General features: G+C 46.6%; 1 protein-coding gene across 1 annotated transcript in view; it reads right to left on the bottom strand.

The window, feature by feature from the left end:
* The window catches only part of RIN2 (Ras and Rab interactor 2), a 271,784-nt gene that overhangs the window by 231,683 nt on the left and 20,818 nt on the right, over positions 1–19,283 (bottom strand). The window contains exon 2 of the mRNA XM_080408025.1: positions 12,293–12,430. Coding sequence (XP_080264151.1) covers positions 12,293–12,430 — 138 coding nt within the window. The remainder of the gene's footprint in view (positions 1–12,292; positions 12,431–19,283) is intronic.

Consider the following 19,283-nt stretch of genomic DNA (forward strand, 5'->3'; position numbering starts at 1 on the left):
TTACAAAAACGCAGCAATATATTTTTAAATGCTTAAGTGGACAATTTTCACTTACCATGACAGAAGAATAATTCAGGTGTGTAAAAAAATAAACTATTCTGGTATCTGGCCAATCTAGAACATCTTACATCTGGTACACACTTACTTTTGTTACAGCTGTGAGACATTATTTTTACTTCAGGAATGTCCTGAGGCCACACTGCCTCGAGCAGCTTACGTCTGCTAAGTAAGCATCAGTCACTGATTTGATCAGAAAGATGGTCCAAAAAGTATCATGAACACATTTACTGGCAATTTACAGATTCCGAATTGGCAGTAACTCCTTACAGCGCACTCTTCACCAGCGCAGCCCAGCCACGCCATGCCCTGCGCTGCCCGTCAGTGCCAGCTGTGCCATCCTGCTGCCGAGGCATGGAGAGGACCTGACCCACATCTCCCAGCACAGCCATGCCAGAACCAGCAAGAGAAACCATCTCTCCAGCAGCTCGGCCTGCTGCTCCCTTCCACAGACTTCCAGCGGCAGCACGGCTGGGGGCTGAAGGCTGCCCACCTTCCCCCGGGGAGCCTGTGGCAGACTGGCAGGACCAGAGGCTGCCGCTGGCATGGACCAGCACCACCAAACACAAGGACAGCAACAGCTCTTCCCAGCTGCCAGCCCAAAAGCCTACAACAGTCCTCCTGTCCATGCTCAGCAAAAAAAAATCCAAGTGTGTTTTCTCCCAAGACAAAGGAGTATGTCTGACTCGACAATTCCTAGCCCCCCTCCCCCTTCTTAGGAATTCAGAAGACTTCTCAGATTACTAGAGGGATACACCACAGCAGCCTGGCATCCTCAGGTGTCTGGGAAGTAAAACCCATTTCAGAAAGGTACAATGTGATATTTATTCATGTCCGAGGTCCTGCTTTGCTTCTTAACACCTTCTAAATGCAAAGATTTGGAAGCAATGGTCCCACCTCAGTATTTTAAACCTCTCTGCTGCCTTTTCCATGACATGTAATAACCAAAGGAGTAACCTAAGCTCACTAAAAGTTCAAGGAACCAAGTGTCATCTCTCTAAAGGACAAAAACCACGAAAAAAACAAAGCCCAAAAAAACAAAACTGAGAAAATTTCTGGGCATTTAGAAGTCATTTCAGAGGAGAAAATATAAACCTAAAAGGGACGCAGCTCCCTGCCTCCTTTGCTGTTACTCCAAGCATGGGTTCTTGCTACACAACTGTATAGTAACTAGCTGATAATGTACTTAGGAAAATATTTTCCTCCTCTTTCTGCTGAAGAATGCTGATATCTGCTACCTGCATTTTTTCCCCACAGATAAAGTAGGCAGCTCCTGTAGAGATGATGTACCTGAAAAAAACGTGTTTGTCCCCCATGAAGTTATGTGTGCAAACGCAATCCATCAGCTTGCCTGAGCAATATTTGAGTTCCACTGTAAAACAGCTTGTATTTCCTTTCATCTTACGAATGCATGTTTTTACTGTGGTCCACTCCATCAAATAAGCCTGGAATCCCACAAACTCAAAGCTTGAAAGCTACGTTTTATCGAGACTGATCACTGTCTTCGAAAAGGAAATAACAGAGATAAAAGAGACCAGCTTTACATCAAGAAAAGCCTTCTGCCATGTGTATTTTTTGTTTGGCTAGACTAGTAAACAGCAAAGCAAGTTCCAAAATCTTAGCGCACTCCAGAGCAGACTGCAACCAGGACTCCTGTGGGCAGGCAGAGCATTTCAGCATGCAGGTCCTTGGGCACGAGGGGCTGGAGCCCAGGGCATCTCTGGCCTCTGATGGAGATGAGAAGCAGCTGCTCATGCAGACACAGGTCACCTAGGCTCCATGTCCCTCCAGCAGAGAAGCCAGCTTGCCAGCACAGTGCCCTCCTGCCCTGCTCTCTGCAGTTTCACAGCCTTCCCCTCCCAGCAGGGACACGTCCCAGCACCTGCACCGGCCGTGCTCCAGTCACAGGCCGGGAAGGAGCTTTAGTGAAAGCATGTACAAGGCAAAGCCTTCTCACCGTGACTGGCAGCATCAGGGTCAGTACTTCACATCCAGACAACATTTAGCACCAGCCAAAAGAGGTCGTTTGAGCAACCCCTGGAGAGCCAGTTAGATCAAATAGTGACTAATAAGTTACAGGCGGGTCATTTCATTACAGCCCAAACGAAGACTAGACAGAGAAACGCGATTGGAAGCTGTAGCCCTACATATGCCTATCTTACACGGCCCATAGTTTTAGCTGAGTATATCTCTCCCCTAGACCCTTGCGCAGTACTTCAAAAAATAACAAAGCAGCCTATTGTTAGCAAAACACTATGAAATACAAGAGGTTAAGGTTTGGATTTTGGCAAATCTACTTGGCTGTGGGTGCTCCCATGCAGCTGGAGCATCAGGGATGAAAAGGGGAACAAGGGCTTGAAGCAGTAAGGAATGACCTGCAACAAATGACCTCTTGGAGGTATCAGATGCAGACCTTTTGGGGGTACTGCAGCTGTGTGCTCCCTGCCACCATTATTGCTATATTCCCCTGGCCAGCAAGTCCACGTCCAGCATTCCCTGTTTCAGGTTTTGTCAGTAAAGCTCACAGGTAGCCTAAAGCAAAAACTGATAAACAGAATACTAGGAAGAGCCACCATGCAAATTGGGTTACACTTCTGACTGGCTCTCAAATTATGTCCTCCTGTGTTTTTGATAGCAGCAGGTGTACAGGTTAAGATCTGTTCCTTGTTCCCTACAGGATCGTTCCCTTTATTTATTTATTTATTTGTTCTTTTCATCATTTCTCAAGACTATTAACGTGCTTCTTGGGTAGCAACAGTCAATTATCGTTTGGCATTCTTCACTCAACACCCAGCGCGACATACAGACTCTTCCATAAACATTCTGCAAGGCCCTCAGTGCATAGCTAGCATATGACAATACAGTAATTTCCACTGGAAACAACAATTACAACGGGAACATGCTAATCACAAGTATTACCAATTAAGCAAATGAGTCCCAGTAGGTGAGATTTTGCAGACTGGTGCACATCTTGGCCATGTTGCGATGCAGAAGGCTGAAGGCTAAGTACTCATAAGCCAGGAGCCAATGGGTCTAATGAGATTCTTTTCTATTAGAACAAGTAGTGGTTTAATTACAACTGTTCAATACATAGGCAATGATGCAGGCTGCAAAAATAAAAAGCAACTTTCCGGCGAGGGCACTATAGGCTCACAGGAGTTAGCCACCTTTCCTCTACCTACAAGCTGCAGAAGCGATCCTGGTTTCAGGATTTGGGTTTTACTTTGTCATTTTGCCACTTCGCTCCCCTCCCTTTCCTAATTCTTTGGTTTCATCAATGCAAGAGAACACACTGAGGATAAACTGGGAAATAGCACTGCCACCTCTTGATTTTAATCACAGAGCTTGTATTATTTTTCTCCCTAAAGCTTCAGCTCCTGGAGTCACACACATAATCACATGGGAATACTGGCAAAATTTCAGCAAAAAGAATGCTGCTAGCCTCCTGTGTGTGCACAGAAGGCCCTATTTTCCAGGGAACTGCATGATTTTAGAGGTCAGTTCAGAGTTTTTAAGTACCCAGCAAACAGCGATTGTTCCGAGTGTCCCCCGTGGTGTGCGGTGCAGGTGCAGTCCTGCAGTAAGGACACGGCGGGTCCTGCCTCAGAGCAACCTGCTCAGCCGTACGTCAGCCCAGCTTGGCAGTATTTGGGTCGCTGCTACCTTGAGTGGCCAGAGAGCCCTGGAGAAAGTCCTTATGACCACCTCTGACTACAAAGAGGTCCTGCGGCCCAGGAGTCCCACAGATCAAGGCCCTGACAAAATACAGCCCAGAAAGCAAACCCTGCAACACAGCTGCAACCGAGGCCAATTCAAAGATGTGCTCCGCTCAGCTGAAGCTCCAGGGCAGCCAAATGTGTTTTTAAATAAAGCAGCAAAACCAAGTCACAAAGCAACCCCAGAGCCAGGAGCTTCGCAGTGCCAAATCGCAGCCCGAGGATAATTGTTCTGACACAGCAGAAAACGAGCACCGTATGTACATGTGTGCACGGCCAGCCCAGGCACAAGGGGCACTGCCAGGCCCCCCTGGGGTGAGCGTCCCTGCCGTTACACCAGAGCGTTCAGCCCCTCGCTGCCTGCCACAGCAGCAGGAAGGATGCCACAAGGATGCCACGGCAGCTCACCGCGCCGGCACAGCCCATGAGAACACCAGGCTTCCCGAGGCTCCTGCACGCTGCTCACCAGCTCCCACCCCATGGCTGGCTCCTCCACACGATGGCAGAGCATGATGGAGAAAGACACCCTCTCCCTTCCGCTCAAGGAGGAAAGAGATGCTGTATTTTCCACTCCCTTGGCCAATTCTTGCAATGGTGAATGGTTCCTGTTTAAAAGATTTCTTGGTGTGGCCTTGCCCTGCTAAATTCAAGGGTCTGCTGGCCCCTGGAAGTTCACCCCCAGTGCCACCCATGGGGTGGCACACTGACATCGGAACTGCCACCAGGTAGATCAAACATTTTCCCAGTCAGGAAAATAAACTTTTACTCTACTTCATTGCAGAAAAAAAAAAAAAACAAAAAAAAAAACCACAAAAAAACCAACCAAACTGTTCCCCCCCCCCCAAAAAAAAAACAAAACAAAAAAAATCAATCTAACTCCACTACAAGAAGTACATTAGTCGAAATTCAAAAGTTTGCAGAAAATTTCTGGAGCCCCAGAAATCATCCCAAAGACCAGAGAGGTGGGAAATACCCTCCAAAACCCAGCTGCATAAATAACCAAGTGGCATAATACTTTCCACCATCTGCAAGTTATCTTTAAGTATCAAAACTTTCATAAGTCAACTTCTCTGACACAGGCTAACAAGAACATCTGTAATCAAAATCAAGTCTTGCTCTCCACTGTCTCCAACAAGGCCTGTCCTACCCGAAACATAGGATGGGAGACTTGTAAATAGCAGAGACATGGCACACACATGTCTCTGCTGACCAAAAGTCATGTGAACTTGGCTCCAGAAACACATTCCAGCTGCCAAAAAAACACCACAAAACCCAATCAAAAAAAAGATAATTACAGCTGAGCAGGCTGGGTGCACCCACTTTCAGATCAACACTGTAACAGCCTTCACCTAATGCATTTGTGCATGGCCCATGGCAAACACGTGTGAAAAGAAAAATCATTTGCAGTATTTCTAACAATCCAAGCCGGAGGCTCAGCTCAGCAAGGTAGAACCCTTCCAAACCCAACGACAGCCTCACACTTTCCCCTCAGCCAGAGACCAAGGGGGCACACAGCCTAGACAAAAACGATGCTCTGTTAAAACGCAAGTGTTGGACATGGAGCTCTGCCAGCACTGGTGGTTTGCCTCTTCAAGCCCCAGCTACTGGGGCCAGGTGACAACATCACAACCTCGCTCTTGTTCCCATCAAGAGAACATCTCTCCTTCCTGAGTGTAGGAAAAGATAACCCAACTCCATGCCAGCACACAAACCTAAAAAAAAAAAAAAAAAAAAAAGAAAAAGCCATGCTTGCTTCTTCATTTTTTCTTTCTGAGGTTTTAACTGCAATGTCACAGTTTTCTAATGCTCCAGCTTTGGAATTGACAGAGCTTTTCTGTGCTGCCCGGTGTCAGGAGCAACACAGCACTCTTCCAAGGTGATAATGCACTGCTTGTGACCCCCTGCTCCCAAAGTGCCAGACCTGATGGTCTGGACTGTTATACTGCAGAGAAAACACCACCATGGGGAGACCTTCATGTCAGCACTGCAGACCCCAAGCCTCAGGAACAGGGCTCCCATTGTCAGGGTGGGACAAATGACAACCCTCGTTTGCAAAGCACAAAGTAGCAAAAAGAAGATAAGTCCTTGAATCACTGTGATGCTGGGCACCAAAGCCATTTCAGCCTAGACGAGAAGCGGTGGGCAGGAGAGGCTGGTACCTGCTGTGTGCTACTCACTCTCCTCCCTCTCAGCCTTCACTCCAGAGGAATCGAACCCCTGACTTCTGTCAAGTCTTCTCTTTTTTGGGGGGTGGGGGTGGCAGAGAGCAATCAACAGACAGAACCAGCGTGGGAGCAGAAGTTTGAGTAAGTTTCTGTCAGTTTCACAAAACTGTTATGTCCGGGGGAGGGAAGAATGTCTTTTTTTATATCCTTCAAGGACATTTTGTTACTAAACTTACAGCAATTTATTTTTCTAAGATTTCCACAAGTGAAAGCAAGGTTCTGCAATTTGCTAGGCAGAACCAAATTTTTACTTTTCGTTTTACTAGGAAAAAATTTAATTTTGCTTGAGGGAAAGCGACTTTTTTTTTTAATTGCATTTTGATTCAGAACAGAGGTAAAAAAACAAAAAAAGAATAAAACCCTATCACTCTTCACATAGCATATTATATCTGCTTGCGAAGAAGGCCTTCTTGGCAGTGGAGGAGCAAGTACATTCCAGATGAATTTCCTTCTCTCTGACATCTTGTTTCCCATCCGCAAGCCCACCCCTCTAAAGCAAAAGCCAAGCTTGTAAAGATACCACTCCTTGCACCTTCCAGAGGCAAAAAGCAGAAGGATGCTCAGGAAGGAAAGAGTCCAAGCCTGGTACCACACCTCCAAGTGCAAAGGCCAAGAGACGAGAAGACCATGTCACCTACAGAGACGAAGAAGTCACCATCACCTTCTGCATCCAAATATCAGAGCTCTACTAAAATGATGAGCACATCTTACCCACATGTGATTTCTCCGTCTTCCCCAGCCTCGATGCCAATGGGTATCAGTCCCGTACCCCAGATCCTGCTGCCCAGATACACATATCCCCAAGCGCTGAAAAAAGTGCTGTTGTGCATGCAGAAGCACAAACACAAGCTGGAATCTCAGGACAACTCCACTCGTTCAAATACTTCAGTGACTGAGTATTTAATTTAAAACAGCTTGTTCCTAGCACACAAGCCCATCTTAGACTGTGCTAGAATTTTGGGATCTGCTAGGCCCTTCTGCCACTGCCGTGACCTTCCATGTGGTCTTATATATACAATGCTGATGATGCACCAAAAGATAACACAGAACCCAGGGCAAACCAAGAAATGTTCTCCTTCCTGCTCCGTCTGCCCCCAGGCTATGCCATGCACCCGGCAGGCCTCGGTCACCAAGCTGGGCAGCGAGAAACCCACGGCAGTCACTGTCATCTCACTGCCCTGGGGACACAAAACAGCTGGGAGCAAAAGCTTCACAGGAAAGAGATCAGAAAGCACAAATTCACGTGAGGTGGTTTGGGCTTTGTGGGTTAAGATTTGTGGTTCAACACAAAAAAGGTCTCTAAAGAATCAGTAACAAGCATAAGCAAGCAGTTTGGAAGAGTTACCTCCTTCATAGCCAAGCACTACAAATTACATTATCATAATCTATGACTCACTGGAGAAATATAGATAAAACAGAAAGTTGCTTTTGAAACAAGACAAGGAAATGTAAGAAATAATTGCATAAAAACTTCTTTGGCTGTTTAAACACTTTTTTGCCCGAGGGTCTAAATGAATATACCAAGATCTTTTTAATTTCTGCAGTAACCACGTATTTCCTGCTATTACTGATAATGACTTTTAAATGGCACACTTAAGTGGTGCTGGTATTTTATTCGCAGCCTTTCCGAGGCAGGAGTGATGGGCACCTGGGAAGTGGTAATGCTGGGGAGGAACGCGATGACAGCTCATCAGCAGAAACATATGTCAGTCTAGTGAGGAACTAACGAGGGGTGGCACCGGGACTGCGGCGTGCCACAGCCAAGCAGCCTCTGACAAATTTCTAGACACTTTACATCCCATCATGATGCAGCCTATGAGTTTGTCACCTTTAAAACAGCTGATAAACCAAGTCTGAATTAACAGCAGCTTTCTTTGAATTTCTCTAGTGCAACCCTAGCTTCGAATTTGGTAGCACATGGACCTGACCCAAAGCTCAACATTAAATCCTTTTCGTTGCCTTCCAGTGGGTGAGTCAGGACAAGGTGGATAAATGATACTTTGCCTGACGTAACATGAGCATTTCTCACTCTCTCTTCATCATCTTCTGTATTAGCTAAAACTGCCAAACCCAGCCCAACATCACAAGTGCTTTAGTTAAACAGTATTGCTTTTTTTGTGAATAAACTCTGTCCAACTTTTTGCCCATCTCTAGTTCCACGCACCTTCACATGGATACCACAAGGACAGAGTATAGTAGGAGAGGCCAGAAGAACATCTGCTGCATGATGGCACAGTCAGATACTCCCTTGAAGAGCCACCTGGGATCCAAAAGGGACAGGCTACACAGGTATGATTACAGGACTAGAAAAAAGGGGAACAGACAAGAGACCAGAGGCTCTTTAGAAATGGAAGTGGGCTGCTTTGTTGTTCTGCCTTCACAAGCACTCAACACAAACACAGCAACAGCATCAGGGCAGAGCACATGATGAATGTTTCTCCGCTTCTTCCCGTTAAAAGGGCTCACAGCAATAAGGCTTAAATTGGCGTTTGAAAGCACATTGGCAGGTACTCAAATCCCACAGCAACAAGCGGCTAAAATAATCTAGTAGACTTGCAAAAGTAGGGGTCTTTTGAAGCTCACATTTATCTCATCCACTTGCCACACCTCGCTGCTTTCCCTGCCCTTTCTGGGGAGCATACTTTTTCACCCACATCGTCCATAGCTGGGCACCAGCTTGCAACTGCTTCTAGAGCCAGTCACTCACAGAGCTGGCTCCTAACCAAGGCCTGTGCACAACACCTAACCGACACTGCCAGCGCTGAGGGGGCAAGGGAGCCAGCAGAAAGCTTACATGTCACTGCATTAGCTAAATTCAATGGATTTTTGAAAGGAAACCGTCTCCCCTTATTTGCTACCCTGATACAGAAGCAGCCATCCTCCAGATTGAGTCTTGCAAGGTTGATTTCCAAGTGCCATACTGCAGGGCTCAAAAGTTCCCAGGGGTCTGGGGAATCAGGGCTACGTACTACAGAACGAGCCATGTGTTTTAAAACTAACTGCTCAAAAAGACCACACTCCAACTGCAACGGCTTCAGAGGGAAAAACTGCAAAGGGAAAAAAAAAAAAAAAAAAAAAAAGTCTTTAGGCTGGATTCAGTCCATTTCACCCCTTTAATATTTCTATAATGTATGTTTCAAAGGAAAAGTAAGCAAAACCTCCAGTATTTGGAGCAGTTCTGATGATAAAATGCTACTAGATATCCCACTGGATAAACCATTAGAAAATAAAAATAGCAATTTGCACGTCATGCCAGGCTTCCAAACGAGCCTGAAAATACACTTGCAGTTAAAGAAAAAGGGTCTTTCCCTTAGCATGTAAAAATGTGTTTACTGCCAACAGAGTACAAAAGCCAAGTGTTGCAAAAAACCACAAAACACTTCAAGATGAGGCACTTAATTTCCTTCCCCCAACAGATGAGGTGAAACTGCTTTTTTGAACACCCACTTTTGCCTAGCTGTAGGTGTTTATACAACTTAGTTTTGGAAGTAAGCAGGAAAAGAAATTGTCTTTTCAGGCAGCATGTTCCTACCAACACTTGCCAACGGGAAGGAGAAGCGCCCGGAGGCCCGCTGCGCTCCAGCACACGTCCCGCAGGGATGCTGCAAGCGCTCAGCTCTGCCAGCCTCCAGGTAACAACAGACGCCCGAGGGTTCGGTTATGCACCGCACCGACCTGTGCTCACCGACACTGCGACTTCAGCCAAACCGCCTCGGTTTCCTCGAGCGGCACTGCACGGGCGAGCAGCTGGAAAAGGCACAGGGAGGCACGCTCGCTGATCTCTTGTGCTTCTTGTCCAGTGCACCAGCTCAGGGCCCTGCCGGTGTAGCACGGACACCGCTGGGCTGGCGGAAGGGGGACCGTGCTGCCCCGGGGGGCTGCTGAATCGAGCCTCCCCTCAGCCTCCTTTAACACCAGTTATCCGTGCCAGAGCCGTACACCAATTTGAACTGCCCTATTCCTACCCATGCTTTTAAACACAAAAGCTGTTGTTAGGAACTGCGCTGAAGGTCTCCTCATCCTAATCTGCTGGGATGAGGGTTAAACTTGCATTAGACTAGACCTCAGCAGCCCGGCTCCATCACCAGGTCCCACTGCAATCTTCTGAAAGGAGATTGAACGGCTGTTTCACTCTCAGCATCAGGAAACAGAGCACAGAACGAAGCTGTACGCGCTCATGACTGGTGGCCCATTTTGTGCTGGAATCAGAAATGTGGCATCATTCTGAGTTGCAGGGAAAACAGAAAATGCTGAAATTCTTCTCAAAGCACAACTAACACTTTTCTTTCTCGTGTTACTGTATACAGCACAACAATAATTCAGAACAAGGCGAAATATCAATGCTATTTACAGCATCACTTCTACCAGCTCTTTCACTTCATTTGCTGAAGGGTAGAACTGAAGCATTCTGCATGTGGCCTGCAGTCCACTGAAGTCAACAGGTAACTTTTATGGACGCTTCAGTAGAGTCCCATCCCTGTTCAAACCAAGACAATTCAAACATTTCTGACTGCCATCCAGCCTAGCATTATGATTCACATTTACAATATGGTAACGGTCCAAATGAAACCCATGAAACAAAACAGAACCTAAACTTTGTTACTTACACTTTCTTTTCTACAGTACTTAAAATCAGTTTGCTATTACAGAATGTATTCTGTTGTAATGTTACGGCAATTAAGAGGAAAAAAAACCCAGCAATTCACCTAGATATTTCTACTCTCTCTCTCCTGAACACTATACCATGTAATTATATAGTTTTATCTTCTGGAAAAGAGAGAGAAAAAACACACAGCACAAACAAAATCCCACACGTTTCCTATAGGCCACTTTATTTGGTGAAGGCAGCCAAAATAGCTGAGGATGGTGAGACAGCAGGTGCTGATGTACCAAGGGCAGAGGGGAAAGATTACTATGGATGCTGATGTGAGGCTGCAGACCAGATCTGCACTACATGAGAGATATGAAAACAAGTAAAAAAATCGTATAAGAAGAATTTTTGTACTTGTTTTTGCCATCTAAAAAAAAGACTATAATCATCCATCTGTCCAGAAATGTTATTAAGGATTATGGTGGAGGAAAAGTTACAGGCAGAAGTTCAGCAAGGACTGTACTTGTTAGAATATCTCTTAAGGCACATCACCTACATAAATTGCAAAGGATGGGGAAACACCTTTCCTTTCCCTTCCCCTCCCTGAACTTTAAGAAGTGACATCCAAACTCTGCTGTGGGGAAAAAAAAAAAAAAAAAAAAAAAAAGACCGAACAGTTTATATCACTATTAAAAGAGAAGGCTTTATATTATGATGACTTCTATTTAGGTAGAAATAAAGCCAATGCAATCAACCGGATGCAAATTGAAGACTCCCCATCTTGTCCTTTTTTCTATCATCCATGGAAAGTTACGTTGTGTGGGGTTGCAAGTGATTTGTCCTTTTAACCACAAGCCAGGAAAAAGCCCTCCTTTAAAGAGAGGGGGGCTCCTTCAGAATAAGCGCAAGTTGACAAAAAGCCCTGGACAGCTCAGGGAAGGCAAGTTCAAAAAGTACATCAGCATGTCTCCTACAGTTAAACACTTGCTGCCCCCAGCCTACCTTAATCCTCACTGCAGGTAGATCCCTGAGAAATTGGGACACACAAATCACACGGACATAGCAGACCTGCTTGTGCCCACCACCCCCAAAAGTTTCTGAACATGCCAACCAACTTCAACAAAATATAGTAGAGCTTCAATGACATTAAGTTCCTACAGGTTTCACAGAAACAGGAGTCAAGGAGATGAGGATGACCCTGTTAAGGTCCCTCCCTGAGGGAAAAGCTACTTTATGAACTGAGCCCTATTCCTCATCAGCAGATCAACCCAACCTCAAGCTACAGAAGACTAGGTTTCTTTGGGTCCACTGCTGGTGGAAGTACTGTACTAAATATATGATTACCTACTAATTTCTCAGATAATAATCCTACTAACACACATCATCACTATGTACATCCCACCGCACACAAAGTTTATGCAAAAACCACAGAAGACACGCTTCTTACGATCTCAGCATTTGGCTACTACTATATATTAGACATTGTCTTGTACTCTAGCTGACAGCAGGTCCTCCTCTTAACCCTAGCTGCTGAGGGATTCCGCAATACCCATATAGTGCATACATACAAGGAAAACAACAAGCATGTTTATTGACTTAAAAATGAATGAGGTTTTGGCAGTAAAGGTGATACCGATACAGATATCTGGAGGTATGAAAGCCAATTGTAAGGCAGAAGAGTCAGAAGCAACTTTCATTCCTACCTGGTTCAGTGCAATTTCTGACATACGGCTGCCCCCCATCCTCTGGGACATCAGTCGCGTTCTCCTCGTTTGCTTGCAGTAGCTGTCTCCCACTCCATTTGTCATTATTTTCCACAGAATAGTTCAGGGCATCATAACCTAAAGGAAAAGAGCAGTAGATACATGAGATTGCACAGGAAAGGCAACTCCTGATTCTGTTCCTGAATGCCTGAAGCAGCCAAAACATTTGCATTTCATAACCAGTGTCCCCTGGGTTAGAAACAGCAGTATTTCTAATCCCACTGGAAAGGTACACTGCCATTAGCTCCACATCCCAGTTAGCCTCAAGAACATCAGGAGTCAGGTTCCTTCCTCCACAACTTCAAAGATTTATACTAGAAGAGCTCCTGTGGTTTCACAAGAAGTTGTAAGCCTCAATCAGTTTAAAATTGGAGTACCATCCACTGTTTTGGTTAAAAAAAACAAAACACAAAACCAAATACAACAACCCCACAAACCACCGCACAACAAAAATAAAACCCCTCAACTTAGTACTTTCATAGACATTTCACTGCTGTTAAGTACAGGCAAAACTGCTGAATTTTGCACATGCTTATACAACATTTAAGCCATTTCTTCTTTGGATTACAATCCAATTTGCTGCTGAATGAGGCCCCAGAAATACAGCGTTTGACACAAAAGCTAGGTAGGCTCTTTTGTGAATCAATAAAATGCTGCGTGGGTGTTAAGAAAGCCCTGCCCCAACAGAGTGTGAAGTTCCTCAGGACCGCAAGGGCAGAGCTTGGCAACCTGTGCCGTGCCACGGAACAGCAGTTCGGGATGTGGCATCGGAGACGTGTCCGAGGCATAGGAGCAATCACCATTTTCAAATTAAATTTTGTAATAAAAGTCTGAAAGATATTTCACCAACGCGATCAATAGGGATCGATTTCAGTATCTTGCGCCTGTGTCTAACGACATCGGTGGAAAGGCTCCTGAACCTGTTCACTGTGGGCCAGGCAGCCACTCCTCACGTGTTAGGAGGCGTTCATTTATAAACACAACATCTACAGGTTCCTTCAGGTTCTGCTCACACAGCACAAAACTGATGGAAAGAAACATCTTTATGACAGCATAGCCGTATTCCTTCTTAAAATGGGTCTTACTAAGCCCAGCTGCACTGTTATTCCCACCCAACACAACCTCACCCGAGCCAAAGCACACCCCTGAGTCAGTGCAGTAGCCCTCCCTGCTTCCCACTGTTAAGAAACGTCTATAAACATCACAGGCACGTATTTCATATAGAATTGAACAAAAGGGATAAACCCCAGTCCAGCAGGAGTTAACCATTTTAGACGCAGGATCTAAGCATACTCTTTACCATGCCCTGTACTCCTAACAGAAAATATGTGTGCACATTTGCCGACTTGTCATTTTTCCAATATCAGCCGTATTGCTTTTGCTCACCAGTTTCTTTTCCAGCAAGGCCCAGACCTGACTGCAAAACAGCTGCACACTATCAGCTTCAGTGCTACGCACAACTGCCATTAAGAATACCAAGGAACCCTCCAAAACTCTATTTTGGGGGACCATCAACCCACTGAAAGAAGAACCACCATGTGGAAGGAAGTAGCAAAGAATAATAAAATAAGGAGACTGAAGCAGCACATCTTTGACTCTAGCAAAGGGTGAAAGTAGCCAACAACAGGGATTTGCCACTGAGAAGCCATGAGGAACTGAAAAGTGAACACTGAGAAGTGAGTGCAGGCAGCGACGGCTGGGCAAGAGACACACTAGAAAGTAACTCACTGGGTACCAAACCCAGTTTGCATGTAATAAGTGTGAAGACACATCATACCAGCCCCCGGCTCCCACCAGCCGCGCAGCGCAGCGCACCGCAGGGCCATCACTCTATAGCTGCTTCGTGACCCAGGCTCACAGGCTCGGTCCAGCCGCAGGCTCGCAGGGCGGTTTCAGGTACCAGTATGCAGCAAGTAACCCCACAGAAGGTAACACTTCCTCTCATGACTTCTGACTCTCTCCTTGGTTTACTCCCCTCTTTAGCTTTGCCTTGGTGCTGCTAAGCGAGAAGCTATTTTAGCAATGTCAACAATAAAGCTGGCTGGTTTCCACGATATTCTTGGCACAAGGCCGGTCAGCCTTGGACATGCCATGTCTGCCTAATTAGCTGAAAGCACGTGCCCATGTGTCAGTTCCTATGTAGTTTCAGCTTCAAGGGAGGAAGAAGAAAATTTTTTTCACTTTTTTTAAGCCGCCAAGCCATCCGCTTCAGGCAGGCAGGCACAAACACCAAGCCAGCTATCTTGCAACAGAGACCTTGAGCCCATCCAACAACAAACAGCATTGCAGAGAGATCTCCACCCCCTTGCCCCCCCTCTCCACCAAGCAGCACACAGGCTCTCTCACAAGGGCTTTGCTGCCGAAGGTGCTCCTCAGGCGCGGGCCACCAGCACTGCCTGTGGCCCCACTCCTGCATGCACTGGGGCTGCGGCAGGGCCTGGCCACCCCCTCGCTGGGAAGGACACGCAGCTGCCAGCCACATACCCAGGGTGCTTGGAGCAAATGACAGGTGTTACTCCACACCAAGAATCCATAGCACCACGGCTGGAACCTGCACCCAGCGCTTGAGATGCTTCAGACCCACCCTTAAATCTCTTATTTCCAGGTTTTTCCAGCACTTTGAAGACTGATCACAAGCAAAGAGCTGTGTAACAGAGATTCAAATCTTCAGGTAATGTCTCAGAGGGTGCTCAGGGATAAAGGAAAAGGTTTTCTGCAGGTCCCAGCCCTTTCCTCAGGCTTTCTGAGTCATCCCACTGAGTGAGGTGGCCAGCCCGAGAGACTTCTCTGTCCTGCCCAGCTGACAGCCTGCTCAGGGCAGCTCCTGTGCCATGTACCAGCAGGCAGGCAGCGTGGGAGGGGGGCTGCCTGGAGCCACATCCCTGGCCAAGGGCAGGGACTGGTACCAACACTCCCAAGACACGCAGGAGCTGGCCAGTGTGCATGCCTGAGGGAAGAACTGCAGCTACACGGGCAGCCCAAAGCACCCTTGTGTTCTAAGCAAAAAGTGTTCAACTTGGTAAATTAAACATCATTATTTGAAGCTTCAAGCACTCTGTACTTGCTATGCTTTACGAACTTCAGAGAATGCTGTTTAGTCCGTGAGCATGCAAGAGCTTAAACTGTGAGTTACACACATGCAAACATCAGTGACAGAAACGGACCGTGTTTCTCAGAAGGAACACATGCAATAATGCAACATCGGACATCTCCTGTAATAATAAACATACTCCGGTAATCTGAGCTAAGCAGTTTCAGTCCCACACACTGAAAACTGTTTTCAAAGCAGAGACACCCTTCTCCAAGCAGTCGCTGCTTTGTTCCACGTTGCTGTGTGGAGGAAAGGCACAAGGGAGAACCCGCAAGGGCTGTCACAGCCCAGAAGTTCCTGCAGAAACCTCTCCTGCTCCCTCCACTCCCACAACGCCTTCCTCTCTCAGATGGCAAACTTTTCCAAGCAAGGGGTAGAGAAGAAGAAAGTCATTTGAGGTGATGACTTTGGAAGGGGAAAAAGCTTCATTTGGCAGTAAAAGTGTTTATAAAAGCTACATTCAGCACTCACAGAAATCAGTGTAAATAGCAGCAGAACCGGTCCACGGCCAAAGCTAATGGTATGGCTGTGACTTACACCAGTGAAAGCTCTCTGCTGGTACCTCCAGGTTTAAGTGGGGTCAGCTGTGCCACAGCAGGATTTGCAACCCACTGACCCCAAAATCCTGCCTTGGGTATCTCCACTCTAAAACACATTTGGCTCAACAGAGCAACAGAAAATAGCAGTTATAGATGAAGGGAGACACTTTTCCAAAGGTCTGGCCTTCCAGGGATTTCCCTGTGAAGACAGGGGCACATCAAGATTTTTAACCTTGCCAACAAGGACATTTTATGGCAATCTAACAGGGTCCACGTTTCCCCGCCTGCTGGCACCAGCTCCCTGTGCAAGGCCAGAGGGCTCCCATCAGCCCTGGCAGAAAACAGCTCAGAAGCTTGCCTGGTGTTTTGGCAGGTTCAGTGAAAGAGGAACCGACTATCAGCTATGGTTTAACCCTTTGCACATGGCTGCCTGTAACACAGGGGCCTCGCCCATCCCGTTGCTGGATGCAAGGGGCACCACCATGCTGGCCAGGCAGCATCTCTCCCTGCTGCAGGTGCTGGCACGAGGCAGAGCCACCACCACCAAGAAGCGCCGCAGCACCCAGCAGTGGGGACATCACCTTGACTCTACATCCCACCATGACGGGGCTGCAGGAACAGCACACCACGGCCAGGTGGCCCGACCCACTCTGGCCTCCATGGACCCTTTGAGGGGAGGTACAAGCAACATTCCCTCTTGGGTTGCCACAACACCTGCAGCAGGAGCACCAGCACCTCCGGCTCACTCTTGGGAAAGGCTCAAGTATAATATGATCTACAACTATTACAAAGTCACATCCTCACAACAGTTTCAAAAAGGCAGATGCAACAATCACAAATTCTCTTTGAGACCAGATTTTTTGTGACATGTGCTCTTGGCTTCTCACTTCAGATTGTGTCTTGCAATCTTTTATTCACCTGTTCTAAGGCACAACTTGCGCTGACCCGAAGCTTCACACCAGCTGTCAAAGGCTGTGGGCCTGAGCCCTTATGCCATCAAACAAGGGCCTCGTCCTTTGGTGTCAATATGTACTAAATCACAGCCAGCAAAATGTAGAACAAAAATTTGACGCTCCACAGAGGGGCTACGATAACACCACGGAAAAAGCAAGACTTCTTTCCAAGGAAAAGTTATAAAAAGAACGCTAACGGTTTTCTTTCTCAAAAAGCATTATTCAGAAACGTTATTCAGTATTAGATGATTTTTAATGGGAAACATGTTGAAGATTTTTTTTTTTTCCCCCCTCAGCAGAGACTACTAAATGTCTTGCACTAGCTACACTGTCATTTTGTTCAGGCCAGTATATAGATTAGACATTTTTCTTATTAATGTTTTAGCTGCTGGCTTTATAATAAAATAATATAATGACATCTTTAAAAACTTTCTACAATAAAGAGTTTTTCCAAAGTTCTGTACCACAGCATATTTCAAAGTGGGTGAATTATTTTTTGAAGCACCAAACACCACCAGAAGGTATTTTCCACAACTCCAATTACCCAGCACCAGTTTTACATTATAGACTCAGAACCCAGGTTCTGGAGAGCTTTGTTTATGCTTCCTCACAGAGATATTCACATGGACAAGCATAGGAGTCATTTTTCCCTGTCTTTGTGCCTGTAATACATTTCATAATAGAAGTAAGACAATGCAGACAGTGCATTTCCACTGGCTCCATCTCTTTCAGTAAGAGAGGGCGCACATCAGCGTGCATTTGCTGGGAGCTCTGGTCCCTGCCAGGTTGTGGTGTGGCAGCCTGGGGAGAACGGGCTCTCTAGCCCGATCTGTTCTACTTATGACCGCTCAAGTGAAAGAGTAGAAAGAAGAACTGCTCAAATTGCTCAGAACTTCTGAAAACACTCTGTGTGTGACCCAGATCTCCACATGGGAAACGGAATGCTGCTTATGCCATTCCAGATGGCTCTGGCTGGAGTTTACAACTTAGAGCACTGCAGAAGCACAGCTAAACACATCCTACCTATTGGCACTTTCCAGCATGAAGAGCACTGTTTTACAATGCTATACAACATCCCGATGTTCCCCAATTACACACTGATCTCAGAGAAGCATCTTTATTTTCAGCACAGGAACCCCAACAAGCCAGTAACTCAGCGGGACCTCAGAGCAGATGTCCAGCTTCTAGCAGGGACAAAGCAGCCTGGTGTGGTTCTCAGCACAGGGCCCTTCTCACAGCCAGCCAACACACCTTGGACAACTACATGAGACAAGACCACCCAAACTAATTTCCAAGGCAGGATACAGGTCAGGGGAGATGAAAATTTTACACTGATGTGAAGTTACCTGTCAGCCACGTGGCTCCCCAGCAAACACTATTTACACACCTACACAGATTAAGAAAATCCTTTTAAATCTTTTTACTGTTACAAAAGTGAGTGCAACTGGCCCCTTCGTTAGGATTGTTTGTATTCCTGGTCCAGTAGCACTGAGCGGGTCTACAGGGGAGGCGACGCCACTCTGCACAGCACCAGCACGAGCAGCCCCTGCGCTGTCCATGTGCACAACTAGCAAACGTAGCGAGCTCACACTAACCACCAGGCCAAGTATTTAACACATACATACAGCCTCTCCTCTAAGCATATGCCACAGGAAAGACTTACTAGCATCTTTCTCTCCACGCTGCTGGTTAAAAAACAAACACACCCCCACACCCCCATCATTGAGATCAGGTGGTCATTTTATGAAGCTGGCCAGGAAGTGACCAGGGCATTGCATACAAGCCTCCAAAAACATCCATTACCCTATAACTAGTGGAAAATGACAATAAACAAGTTGAGGAAGATGAGTGGATAAACCTGGGTCTTGAGGTTTGCTAAGGAAAAGTTGCGGAAAGCTCTCCTGGACCAGGCTGGTGCACAGCAGTAACTCAACATGAGCATACCACAGCCCTTCCCACCCAAGACAGGGTTGAGTTAGCAAATGAGACAACTTTAGATGAACGGGAAGGGGGGCAGTGGGGTGGGTAGGTGTTAAAAAATACCCAGACACAACACCTGGGGGAAACTGGGATAATTCCCTGAACTTTGGTGCAGAAGCTGATTTTCATTCAGCAGCAGAGGATTTGGCCCAATAACACTGAAGCACAGAAACTGAGCGAAGGTGAAAGGTGATTGTGAGCTGCAAGCTGGAGTGGCAGAGGGCTGACAGGCCAGAGGCTGGCCCTGCCGAAGGGACGATCTGTCACCACGCGCTCTCACAAGCACAATGCATCGCTGCTAACAGCTTCACAGAGCTGGCAGGTATCCTTGGCTCTCACTGACAGTAAACCACTTGCTATGCAAACTG

The sequence above is a fragment of the Falco punctatus genome (assembly GCF_963210335.1).
Source record: "Falco punctatus genome assembly, chromosome: 12".
Classification (NCBI taxonomy): Eukaryota; Metazoa; Chordata; class Aves; order Falconiformes; family Falconidae; genus Falco; species Falco punctatus.